This window comes from Podarcis pityusensis (genome assembly GCF_964106645.2).
Source record: "Podarcis pityusensis genome assembly, chromosome: 2".
NCBI lineage: Eukaryota > Metazoa > Chordata > Lepidosauria > Squamata > Lacertidae > Podarcis > Podarcis pityusensis.
This window is the reverse complement of record NC_138029.1, coordinates 30,641,655-30,653,891: the sequence shown is the minus strand read 5'-3', so window position 1 is coordinate 30,653,891 and position 12,237 is coordinate 30,641,655. Positions and strand designations below refer to the sequence as shown.

General features: G+C 50.9%; 1 protein-coding gene across 1 annotated transcript; it reads right to left on the bottom strand.

The window, feature by feature from the left end:
• Window positions 1-6,604: 6,604 nt before the first annotated feature.
• Window positions 6,605-11,747, bottom strand: CBX8 (chromobox 8). Its single transcript, XM_080996582.1, has 5 exons — window positions 11,399-11,747; window positions 10,758-10,801; window positions 10,467-10,532; window positions 10,267-10,333; window positions 6,605-10,023 (listed from the first exon to the last, which is right to left on the bottom strand). Exons 1-5 carry the CDS (start codon window positions 11,465-11,467, stop codon window positions 9,175-9,177), a joined length of 1,095 nt encoding a protein of 364 aa, XP_080852708.1. The 5' UTR covers window positions 11,468-11,747; the 3' UTR covers window positions 6,605-9,174.
• Between the last annotated feature and the right edge of the window lie 490 nt (window positions 11,748-12,237).

Genomic DNA, 12,237 nt, shown 5'->3' with positions numbered 1-12,237 from the left:
GCTAGAAGAAATTTCTACAGATAATTGGAGTGTTTTCTAACACAACCTGCCTAAGTGTGTGTGTGTGTGTGTGTGTGTGTGTGTGTGTGTTTGTAAGAGAGAGAGAGAGAAAATATCTCAGCTGAATCATGCCATGATCAAATCCCTAGACTCTTAACATCCAAACACTACAGTACAAGTCTTTGACTTAACAACTACTGCAGCTGCCCCGGCCCAGAGCAACTCCCATACAAAGCTGCTGGCTATTTTCTCTCTAAATGCGGCATTGTGGGAATCTGTTCAGGCAGTCAGTGCTCTACTGCCAAAGGGCCTCTTGTGGCCAGAGCCGGTTCTGCTGCCGAATGTGGCAGCGAAGCTCTCCGGGAAGGGAATCGAAAGCGTCTAACGCCTGCGTGAGCCCAGAAAACAAGTTACAACTCCGTTTCTTCAATGGCCCATTCTTTGAGCCCGCGATAGCTCCTGTGGTGGTATGTTGACCCGGTTAAAAGGAGCAACGGTAGTTTTTAAGCCGCTTGGCTCGGGGGAGTTGGTGGAAAGGGAGGGATCCCTACATTTTCCACCTCCACCGTCTTCCAAAAGTCAACAGTGTAGGAAGTGGGGTGATAAATAGCAGCTTAAGCGCAGCATGTGCAGAACTACTAGTATGGGAGAGAAGACGGGAAAGGGCCACACCTCTCTCATAGGCAACCAGTCCCCATCCAGCACGCCATGGTCACGGGGATTATGGGAGTTGTAGTCCAAGGGCGTTTGGGCGGCCACAGGTTGCCTGCCCACCCCTGTTTGTGTCTCCCGGGGGCCGATTAACTTGGCAGACATTTGCCTCCTGGCGAGCTCATTCCCAGGCTGATCCCGCAGGGATGATCTAGCCATTTCCACCGGCTGTTCCTCAAGCCCAAGAGGCCGCTGGATGCTGCAGTCGACTCCTCGAAGACCAGCAGGTCTTCTCTAGAGGAAAATGGATTTCGCCTCGCAACTTAAATTTCCTACTGCTTAGGCATACCGCTGAATGAAGTTCGCTGCTGAGCCAAGAGAACTTTCTTACGGGTATCCTCCCCTATATAAATTGTTGTGGGTGGAATGAAAGACTTTCCCTGCGGGACTCGAGGCCGAATCGGGAGTTTCCCAAGTCCCTACGCGTCCCTTATGAAGAAAAATTACGGTTCCTTTGATGTTCCAACGACTTGCTCTTGAGTAATCGGCTGAAGCGAAAAACCTGTACTGGAACATTTGCTCCATAATTAAACGTGGTAAAAATCCTCTCCTCCCACCTCCTTTTCTTGCAACATTGCATGGCCGCTGCAAAATTCCTATTTTTGCTTGGAGAAGGGAAAGACGTGGATGATCCTTCTTCCCCTTGGGCTACCTGGTTCTGTCTGAAATAAAGACTGCAGCCGCACCGAGTTTGTGCTTCGGCCCATCCACGGACACATCGCCATCCTCAAGGGACGTGGACTGTTTGAACCCCGCGCCAACTGGTGGTTGCGCGCTTTCCCCTCCGTTTGCAGCGGAGGCTGCTCCATTTGGGCAAACGAGGCACAGCCCCTCAGCCGGTCCCCCACCTCCACTTCTTGCCTTTCTGACTTGCCCCCAGCCCAGTGGGCAGCACTGCCCGTCAGCTTCCTCCCCCTCTCTGCCGCCCTTTGTAGGCCTCAGCAGGGAAGAGGAGGGGGGCAAAACCTGTTATCTGCCCGGCTTTACCCCCGCCCTGCAGTCCCTGCCCAGAGGCACCAGCCACCGCTGCCCCCTTGGTTAAGTCCAGAGTAAATCCCTCTGGTCTTTGTCCATGGAGTTTTCTTGGCAGGGATTGAGTGGCTTGCCGGTTCCTGCTCCAGGTGGATCTCGTTTAGTCAAAACTCTCCACTATGACCTGTCCATCTTGGGTGTCCCTGCACGGCATAGCTCATAGCTTCTCTGAGTTATTCAAGCCCCTTCGCCAAGGCAAGGCAGTTAAAGAAGGCTGATCGCCGAAGAATTGATGCTTTTGAATTATGGTGCTGGAGGAGACTTGAGAGTCCCATGGACTGCAAGAAGATCAAACCTATCCATTCTTAGGGAAATCAGCCCTGAGTGCTCACTGGAAGGACAGATCCTGAAGCTGAGGCTCCAATATTTTGGCCACCTCATGAGAAGAGAAGACTCCCTGGAAAAGACCCTGATGTTGGGAAAGATGGAGGGCACAAGGAGAAGGGGACGACAGAGGAAGAGATGGTTGGACAGTGTTCTCGAAGCTACCAGCATGAGTCTGACCAAACTGTGGGAGGCAGTGGAAGACAGGAGTGCCTGGCGTGCTCTGGTCCATGGGGTCACGAAGAGTCGGACACGACTAAACGACTAAACAACAACAACAACAAATCCCCTGGAAGGGCTGTTCTGCCCTAGTCGACACGGAAAAGGGAAAGCGGCCCGGCCGAGCCTCCGCACCTCTCTGTCGTCCAGAATTGAAAAAGCCACGCTGTCAAAATAAATCCTGGACAGCTAAGGGGATGGATGGTTCCCTGCTCCTCTCAAGCTTGGGGAAGTCCGAAACGTGAAAACTCAGCAGTTCCATATCAAGGAGTGCAGCGGTTCCAAACACAGCTTCCCTAACGAGGGAAGTCGCCTAAAAACAACAAAATACAGGTCTCGCCGCCTTTCCTAAAAACAGCGGAGGAGACGGCGAGTTCCTTGGCTATTTTCAGGAAAGGACTCCAAGACCCCGAGTAACTGGATCCCTGCCATAAACTGAATCAGATCTTTCCTCCCACACCGGCAGCGCATAAGAAGCGAGGCTGGATGCGCAGGGCGCAACGGGGGGTGCGGGTGCTGGCGATAGAAGGAGAGGCGCCTTCCCACGCGACGGGGGTGACCAGCCTTGGCGACTGAACTGCATCCGGGACAGGACTTTCGTGTCAGCTCAAACCTCGTGACACCTGCGTGCCAAGCTCAACTCAGTGCAGACGTTGACAAGGAGCGGGTGGAAGCATTGCAGAGATGAATGCTCACCCTTAGCTCCGAATGGCCCAAGGCACCGCCTTCAGTTGTCTTAGAATCACAGAATCGTAGAGTTAGAAGGGACCCCCCCCCCCAAAAAAAGGGTCATCAGACTGTTCCTTGAGCTCCTCCAGCACCTTCACGGAGGAGGCCGTGAGCAGCCTTGAACACAACGGGAAACAAAGAACGGTGCCTGAGCCAGACCGCCGGCTTATCTAAGCCGGTCCTGCCTACACTGGTTGGCAGCAGCTCTCCTGGGGACATTCCCAGCCACGCCGGGAATTGAACCAAAGCACCTCTTCATGCGAGGCTGAGCTACCGGTCTGGCGCCCAGCTCTCCCTTTTGGACAAAGAGGGGAGTCCGTGTTTTGAAAGGAATGCGGGCTTCCTTGATACGGTGGTACCCCGGGTTACATACGCTTCAGGTTACAGACTCCGCTAACCCAGAAATATTACCTCGGGTTAAGAACTTTGCTTCGGGATGAGAATATAAATTGTGCTCCCGCGGCGCGGCAGCAGCAGGAGGTCCCATTAGCTAAAGTGGTGCCTCAGGTTAAGAACAGTTTCAGGTTAAGAACGGACCTCCGGGACGAATTAAGTACTTAACCCGAGGTACCACTGTATTCTCTCTTGATCTCAGTAAGGGAACAGTCGTGGCTGAGCTGATCTTTCCGGGAGGAGACCGTGCAGGGACTACTAAAAACAGCGGACTAACACCAGCGGGCAGAACCGGGTTCAAATCTCCGCTCAAGCCAGAAACTCATTGGCTGGTCATTGGATCCTCTCTCTCTCCCGATCCCTAATGTTGTTTTAAAGAGGACAAGTGGGAGAAGAGAGACCTCGCTTTGCCCCCCTCGAGTTGCTTTGGAGAAAAGACACGGTAAGAATCATAGGAGCCAACCTCTAGGGGCCGAGGGGTCTTTGCCCCCCCCATACAATATTTGAGGGGGCCCACAAAGTTGATGTGCATTGCCATTCAAATGGTGATAGATTACGTAGGGCGGGGCTTACCTTCCTCCCCCCACCCAAATACTTTTGTTCAGGTTGTTAAGAATGGTCCTAAATAAATATGAATGAGATGCTTCCAAATCGGGAGCCTTTGGGCGCATCCTTCATGAGGACTGGATGCTTCTTTGCAGGACCACGCAACCCAACTTAGGTGCCAGCTGCCCACAAAATTCCCCATGAAAAGGCCGGGCACCCACACATTTCGGCGCCAGGGCCATGCACGCTGCAGGGCACCCACAGCCCCGGGAACCCACGGTCGCGGGACCAAGCTGGCTCTTCTGCTACCGAACCTGCGTTTCTGGGCTTGCTAATTGCTGGCTTGGCGGCGCGCACAGCCGAAGGGAAACACGCCGCAGCAAACAGTAATTAAGCGAGCACGGCGTCTACGGGAAAGGAGACGCTCCCGACCAAAACTTGGCTTTTCTGATAGACAGAACTAACTGTTCGCTGTCCTTTCTCAGCGTGAGACATTCAGGATCCAAGATGGCCAGAGATGGCTGGGATGCAAGACTAGTTGGGCGAGAACGGGGCGAGAGTGGAAACTCTACCTCCAGGAAAATCCTAAAATTAAATCATCTAGTCGCTCTGGAGTTGCCCCTCTCTGTCCTTCCACCCACCCCCGTCTTGTTGTTGTTTTTCCCGAAGGTAAGGCGACTTCTGGGGGTAGGGCGCTCTTATAATTCAGAAGTTTCTTAATGAAATGCAAGCCGCGGTTCGTTCTATGGCTACTGGCTCATCGCTCGCTTGAGAGAGGGTTTTATCCCGCTTAAATATACGATAATTGTTGCTGCTACTCATACAGACGACCCGCAGCAACATGAGCTTACTCATGAGTAAGGTAAACGACTTCACGGACCCCCAAGACAAAGGGTGCTAAGAGTTAGGGTGGCCGTGGCTGTTCTCAGAGGCAGCCAGCGCGAGTTGTACTCTCTTTTCCTTTTTTTTAGCAGGAAAGAGCACGGGGTGCCGGACGGCTTTTATCATTCCCCAAGCCAGAGTGCTGCCTGCAGGATCCCACTTGAACCTGGGAACCTCAGATTTAAATCCCCACTCAGCGAAGAAACTCAGCCTACCCTCCCTCTCAGGGTTGTTGTGCCAAAATGTACGAGAAGGAGGAGGGGATGAAAAGTTAACTTTTTCAGATCAGGCGTCGGCTATTCTCCTTCAGGGAGGGTTGTCCTTTAACTCCCCCCGCTCCATCCTCCCCCCCACCCCCGCCCAAGTGAACACAGAAAGTTATTCTAAGTCTAAGCCATCTATTCTAAGGCATCGAGTGACAGCCGCCCTTGGGTGCTCCGCAGTCTGGCCAGATTAGCAGAACTCCTGCGCATTTCGCTCTGTCTGGTCATGGGAGAAGATAGCTAGGACTTGGGGAGACCCGCAGAGGACGCTCGGCATGAAAACGACTTCTGCTTCCCCAGAGCTGCCAGAAATGCGATAGTACTCCTAGCAACGTCAAGGCTAGCGGAGAGTGGGGAGGCTACGGAGGCAGTTCCGGAGAGAGCAAGAGGACGCTTCTCCACTGCTGTTATCTCCAAAGCTAACCTTGAGCTTCAGCCGCTCCTTAATCCTAAACGAAGCGCAGCAAGCCAGGACTGTCCGGCCCTGTTCGGCACAAGCTTGCCGTCCTTGGCTTGCTGCATTTAAAATCTGAGGTGGGGGCGCATTTCCTACTCTTGGTTCGTACTTTACCTCAAGCTCTCCAGACCAGAGACTGGCGATGCAGAGACTGTGCCTCTAAAGGTTAAGATAGGGCTTTCCTTCCCGTTTACTTCGCATTTGCTCAGTTTAGAGCATTACTTGGAGTGTGATCCCATTGATGACTTGGCTAAGAGGAAAACTTGCATCGTGTGAGCATTTCCTACCATTGAAGTCAGTGGGAACGCGAGTGAACCTCGCGATTCTGTTGGATGCAATAATGCGCACGCGCGAGCACACACGCACACTCCTGGCCCCGCTCCACTTAGAAACCCAGGAGAACCGCTTAGGAACCAGCGAGGGGGAAAGTCCGAGATGGACCCCTGCCTTTCAGCGTTCACCCATGCAGCTTCCACTGCTTGTTGAGTACCAGCTAAGCAACAAATAAAAATAATAGGGTTCTACTCTCGTTTTTAACCTCCGGTATATTCAGATCACTGTTGGAATGAGTGGCAGGGAGGTCTTAGACTGGAAATAATGTGGCAACAGGATGGGAGTTAAAAAAACAGGCCGGTATAAGCAGAGAGACCAAAGCAAACCACTGGCAGAAATTCCTAGCCCAGTTCCCTTTCTAGGCTGGTAATAAATTTTATCATCTGGGTCTCTTCCAGGGCTTAAATGTCTTCTTAAGCTACCCCCGCCCCCCTTGAGAGATGTGTTCCAACAAAGATAGTCACAGGCAGCATCTTTTCCCCTTGACTGAAACATCTCACTCAGGAAATGGTACCCAGCACAGCCCCCTCTGGTTAGTGCAGCAGAAGCACTGCTGAGTCAGCAAAAGTGGCCCAGTCGCCTCCCACCCCCCAACCCAGCCACAAGCCTTTCCAGCAGGGAAACACACTGCCAGCAACCCTCTGTATTGCAAATGGGGGGGGGGGTTGCATCTCTCTTGCACTCCACAGAGCAACAAACAAAACAAAGCCAAGTCTCTATTTACAAAGTCGTATATATATTTCAGTTCACATAAAAAGCAGGTACTGTATTAGACATTCAACACTGGCCGAAGACACCTACTTAAGCTTCACTTCTGAGACTTGTTAGGCCAGATCCATGATTATAGGTTTTGTATTTTCTTTTCCTTTTTTTTTTACAAAGAGAATTAAATAACTCACACGCACATACATTCAATATATGTAACTATGTACATACACATATACACCCACATGTATGTTTAGCTTTTATATACCCATGGGCATGCATCAAGAGACACATGTCCGTCAGTGGCACAGAGCCACCTTTGACACCTGAGGAGGTAGGGACCGCATTTGTGATCTATTTTCAACCCAAGAGGCATTCCTCCTGGCCACTACCCTTTCCCCAAACCCTCCAGCCTCTGTAGCAGGACTACGGAAACCTTTGTCAACATACAAAAAGCTGACATACATATTCCCCACCCACCCCATGTAGGAGAACTGAACGCATCTGTAGTTTGTTTCATGAATTTTTTGAACTGAGTTTGAAATATTGGCTTCATTTTAGAAAGGAGGGGACAGAAAACAAGAACCTGACTTACTTCCCTCGGTACAGTCCCAACGAAAATCCCCACATTTGTTTCGTTGGAAGAAACCTCCAAAATAATGAACAGAAGCAAGAAGGTGGGTGAAGAAGCAAGACATTTCTAGTTGAAACCAGGGAAGGAAAACAGCCCTCCTTGTGCTTCCTTCTTACACCCAACCTTCATCCTCCCCATGTCTCATTATGCCACATGTGCTTTCATCCCCAGCGCCGTCCCCAAATTAGAGCATGCTTTAAAAGGTTCCAGCAAGTAGGCCATTCAGAGAAAAGACAGAGAAGGCTACTCACACCCCCCGCCGCCGCCAGGCCCTTAGAGACTGCTAGACAGATTTGTGCTTTTTGAACCAAGAAGAGATGCTTAAATCAATATCTATTGGGACACCACAACACCTGCTAAACACAAACGAGAGCAAAGCCAGCCTCCCATTCTGCACACATCCCCTCTTAATGTGGGAGGGTCTAACACAGGGTTAGGAAACAAATTTGCATTCCCGGAAAAAAAAAACAACTGGAGGGAGCTGAATATAGCAACGCATTTTACAACTCTTCAAATGTCAAGAGTGCTTTATGCAAGGGAGCAGGAAAAAGGGGTTTATGTTTAGCATAAAACTGGCAGGTGAAAATAACTATTTGACTGTTGATCACAGAAAGAAGAAGAATCTCGTGTGGGACTGGGGGTAAGGGGGGGGGCGGAGCAGAATATACTTCTTCCCAGAAAGTACAAGAGAAAGAAAGCCACATATAAACAGGCAGCTTGCTTTGTAACTGATCCTGTGCCCCTAATTAAGTGTCTTTTAAAGAGGAGCTGCTTTCTCAGCCTCTATAATGGAGGCTTAACATTTCTGAGAATGATAAAGATCTTCCCTAACACACCTTTTTAAAGACCCATCTAACAACCAGGGAAGAAGGTCAATTGTGGGGAAGTTGGGGGGGAAGAGAGAGGAGGTTTACTTTCAATGTAACAGCAGGATTGCCTAAAATATGAGCAGTGAGATACTTTCCTCCCCAACTTTTCTGGCATGTAAGGAATGTAAACAGATTTTTCTTTTTTTGGAGTGACTAGGGAAGGACGAAAGAAAGAAAGAAAGAAAGAAAGAAAGAAAGAAAGACCAGAACAAGTTAAGCTAAACTATCAGCTCAGTTACTTCTCCCCACCCCCTTCTCCCCACAAGTCATTTTAAAGTGCATGACAGCAGCTACACTTTTTCGGAATCTTGAAACATACAAAGCCCCTTTTCCCTTGCAAGAAAAGGTCATTCAAGTTAATACTTCTTTGCTAAAACATCTTTCGGTTTTTTGTTTTTTTAATTGACACATTTTATAGCAACAACTTTTTAAAAAAACCAAAAAACTGGAGCAAAACATATGAAAGACAATACTGTAAAGTCAAGTGCTCACTTCAGCTGCCCAGCTAGAACAGTTGTGTATACAGCACACTTGATTGTACAAAGCAACACCTTATAATATAACAATCAAGAAACTGGAGACCTTTTTCGTCCCCCCAGGTGAATATAATACCCCCTATTTGCCCTCATCTTCTTTGGGGGAAGGGACAGGGTAAAAAAAGGAAAACAAACAAACCAGAAAAAATGAAATCAATATGTTATAATTAGCTAATAAGGTCATTCACTATCTACACCTGCTCTTGCAACTGAAGTAAGACATACATCAGTTCTGTTTTTTTTTACTGTCCTTTTCCAAGAGCCTTAAATAAAAAACCAACAACTTAGAGTTGAAATATATATGTATATAGATATATATATGTATTTTTCTTTAAATAACATATTTACATCTAATAGAAAATATAACTCTAGAGATAATTTTTCCAACCAAAATTGAAATTGGTGGTGAGGGACTAAATGAATGAGTTAAGGACAGGTGTTTCCCCCCCTCCCCCAATCCTGTCCAATAAACCAAAAATCCAGAACCAGACAACAACCTCTACCCCAAACCCTTTAGATGCCTCCTCTTCTCAAAGGGAATTCATCGCTTTTCCTTGAAGAACCCTTGGTCTGTGCTGCTCTCCTTAATGGTAACTGTCAAGAAATTAGACGTCACATCAGTCACTACCACTTTCTCCAAGTTGTTGAGAGATGGGCTCCAAGCTTCCTCTTCCGGGTCACCAAGGATCCTGGAGACAGGGATGCGGGCAATGAGAGAAGGCCTGCCAGCCTGGGTCCCTATACCATCTCGGTATAAGCCGCCTTGGCTCGCAGAGCTGTGCAAGATCTTAGGGGCGCCCAAGTCCAAACTACTTTGCCCTTTCGGATCCAGGAAATCTGCCCTGTGCTTTGTTAGCCTGGGGGGGTAGGCCTCAGGTGCACACAGCTTAATGCCAGCTTCTGCTCTGGGGCTGGAGACAGCGCTGGGTAACTCAGGCTCCCTTCTCCGAGCTAACTGGATCACACTGTGTCCTGAACTGAATTTGGCTGTGCCCGGGTTAGCTGCCTCTTCCAGTTTTCTGGCCTTTAGGTAATCGACCACGGCCTTGTCCCCTGGCTCCATCGATTTCCGCTTGCAGGCCACGTCAGCCGATTCAGGCAGGTCTTTGTAGAGCTCTTTCCTGGGCTTGGGGCCTCGCTTTTTAAAGGCTGCTTCAGACCGGTCTTCCTCTGCCCCAATCCTGTTTTCCTGGATGGTCTCCACTCGGGAGGTGTTGGTGGTAGCAGTGGCGGAGGTGCTTTGAGGGGGCAATGGGATTTGCCGCAGTCCTTCCCTAGCACGGGAAGTAGAACCCATCTCCTGGGGGGACCTTCCTGGGTACGGCACCCGGATCCCCCTAGCAGAGTCGCTACGGAATTCATAGGTCTTAGCTTTGGCTTTTGCCTGGGCCTGCAAACAGAACAGAACAGATAAAAAGGAACTGGATTGATCTAATACTTTGCCACAGCAGCTTCATAAATTTAGCTTATAAGGCTATCACAGTGTTTGTTTTTCCCTCTGGCGCACATATAGATATAAACACAGCAATGGAATCATCCCTCATTAGCAATGCTGCTTTTTGATGTGATTTCTGTTACAAGTAGTCATTTGCCAGAAGACACCTCTCTCTTTATCCTGTACACTTCCTCTTACCTTTAGCAAAAACGTTTTGGGTTTGGGGCCTCGTTTCTTAGGACCATAAAGTTCCATTTCTCTTTCCCTAAATGAGGTTTTTAAAAAGAAAAAAGGAATTTTTTTTAAAAAAAACCCAGAAGATCATAGCATCAGATTAGCACTGCTCCAAAACACAGTGATATGGGTGAAAAGTAATTCCCCCTGCCTAAAGAGCATACCTTTCCTCAAAAGCTGCAAGCAGACGCGCATCTAGAATATTTTCCTCAGGTTCCCAGGTGCTGTATCTAGCCAAAGGAGAAGGAAAACAAAATGAGGTGGTGTGAGGGGTTGTTTCTTTAATGCGTTCTTGTTTTCCAGAACAGAACGAGTGGATGGTAACTTAAAAGATCGTCCAGTCCATCCCTCTTTCCATTAAAACACTATATTCAATTTTACTGCAAAATAAAACAAGGCCAACACCATCCTAAATACACATTCCACTTCAAGGACTGCCTTTGACAGTTACTTACTTCTGAGACCAGCCCTTCCATTTCACAAGATATTCCATACGACCCTGCAGATGTCAAGAGGAGAAGACAAATTAGCATGCATTTCAGGAAAAGGAGGGGGGCGGTCCAGTAGAATGCAATACAACCCTCAAAACCATGCTTGTAATAAAAACCAAAGGTGTACTCAAAAGCATGTGTCAGGCGTGTGGGTGTGTGCAGTGTGTATGTGTGTGTGGCCAAAAGCGTGCCACAAAAACGCACATACAAGCGGCAAGGGCGAGAGAGAAATCCATACATGAAAAAGGGGGCGTGCTGCAAAAAACGTGATCAAACATGCATGCAGCGAATGCGTGCAGCGAAAGATCCGTGCAGCAGCCCGAACGGTGCATGCATGCATGCAAAGGAAGGAGGCGCAGGAGCCGCTTTCGATGGCGGTGGCGCTGGCACCGTGCGCAACGCGAGCAGCAGCCCGGAGGAAGCGGCGGGGCTCCGGAGTGCTGCTGCTGCTGCTGCATCAGAAGGAGAAGGCAGGGGGGAGCAGCCGGGCCAGCGCCGCTCGCCCGCCTGCCTGCCTGCCTGCGGCCTCGCGCGGGGCCTGCGGGCCCGGGGGCGGCGCGCACAAAGCCCCGACAGGCGCTTCCCGTGCGCGCGAGGGCACCTACTTTGCGGATGCGTCTCTTGAGCAAGGCCTCGGCCGCGAACACCCTCTCGCCGACGGCGGAGAGCTCCATGTTTACTCGGCCGCGGGCAGCAGGAAAGCGGCGGCGGCGGCGGCGGCGGCGGCAGCGGCGGCCAGCCCAGCCCAGACCATAATACTCCGCTCGCTGACGTCAGCCTTCGCCCTCCCTCGCCTGCCTCCGCACTTGTTGCTGGCGGAGCCTGGCTGCCTGGCTGCGTGCGCGCTCGCTCCCTCGGAGCAGCCTCGGCGGTGGAGAGAGAGCAGAGGAGAGAGGGAGGCCGCCGCCGCCGCTGCCGGAGCTCCTCCGCTCGGCCTGGGCCCGGCTCTTCCCCCGGCCGCGCGGCGCCCGCCTCCCTGCGACGTGAGCCGCGTTTCAATCGCAAGGGGGCGGCGCCCAAGGAGCAGGGAGGCAGGAGGGGGCGGGCAGGCTGCGTCCCAAGGAGGAGGAGGAGGAGGAGGAGGAGAGCAGGGAGGGGGCTCTCCAGAGGGGGGAGGGAGGAGGGGGTCCTCAGCTGTCTGGTTCTGGAGACCAGGGTGGGGGGGAGGGGTGCACATCTAGGCAGCCCTCCCCAGCCACCCCCCTTCCCCCTTTCGCAGAGAGACGCTGCAGCCTGGACTCGCTGCAGCTTGCCAAGGCACTGGGGCCCACGGCCTGATGATCTCCCTATTCACCGTGGGGTAGGGGGGTGGGGGTAGAGGGCGAGGATGCGGGGTGGGGGTGGGAAGGAGGGTGGAATAAATTCAGTGGTATTTCTAGAAGCCGATGATACCATAACGGTTTTGTTGTGTGTGTGTGTTTCAAACGACTTATTTACAAAATAA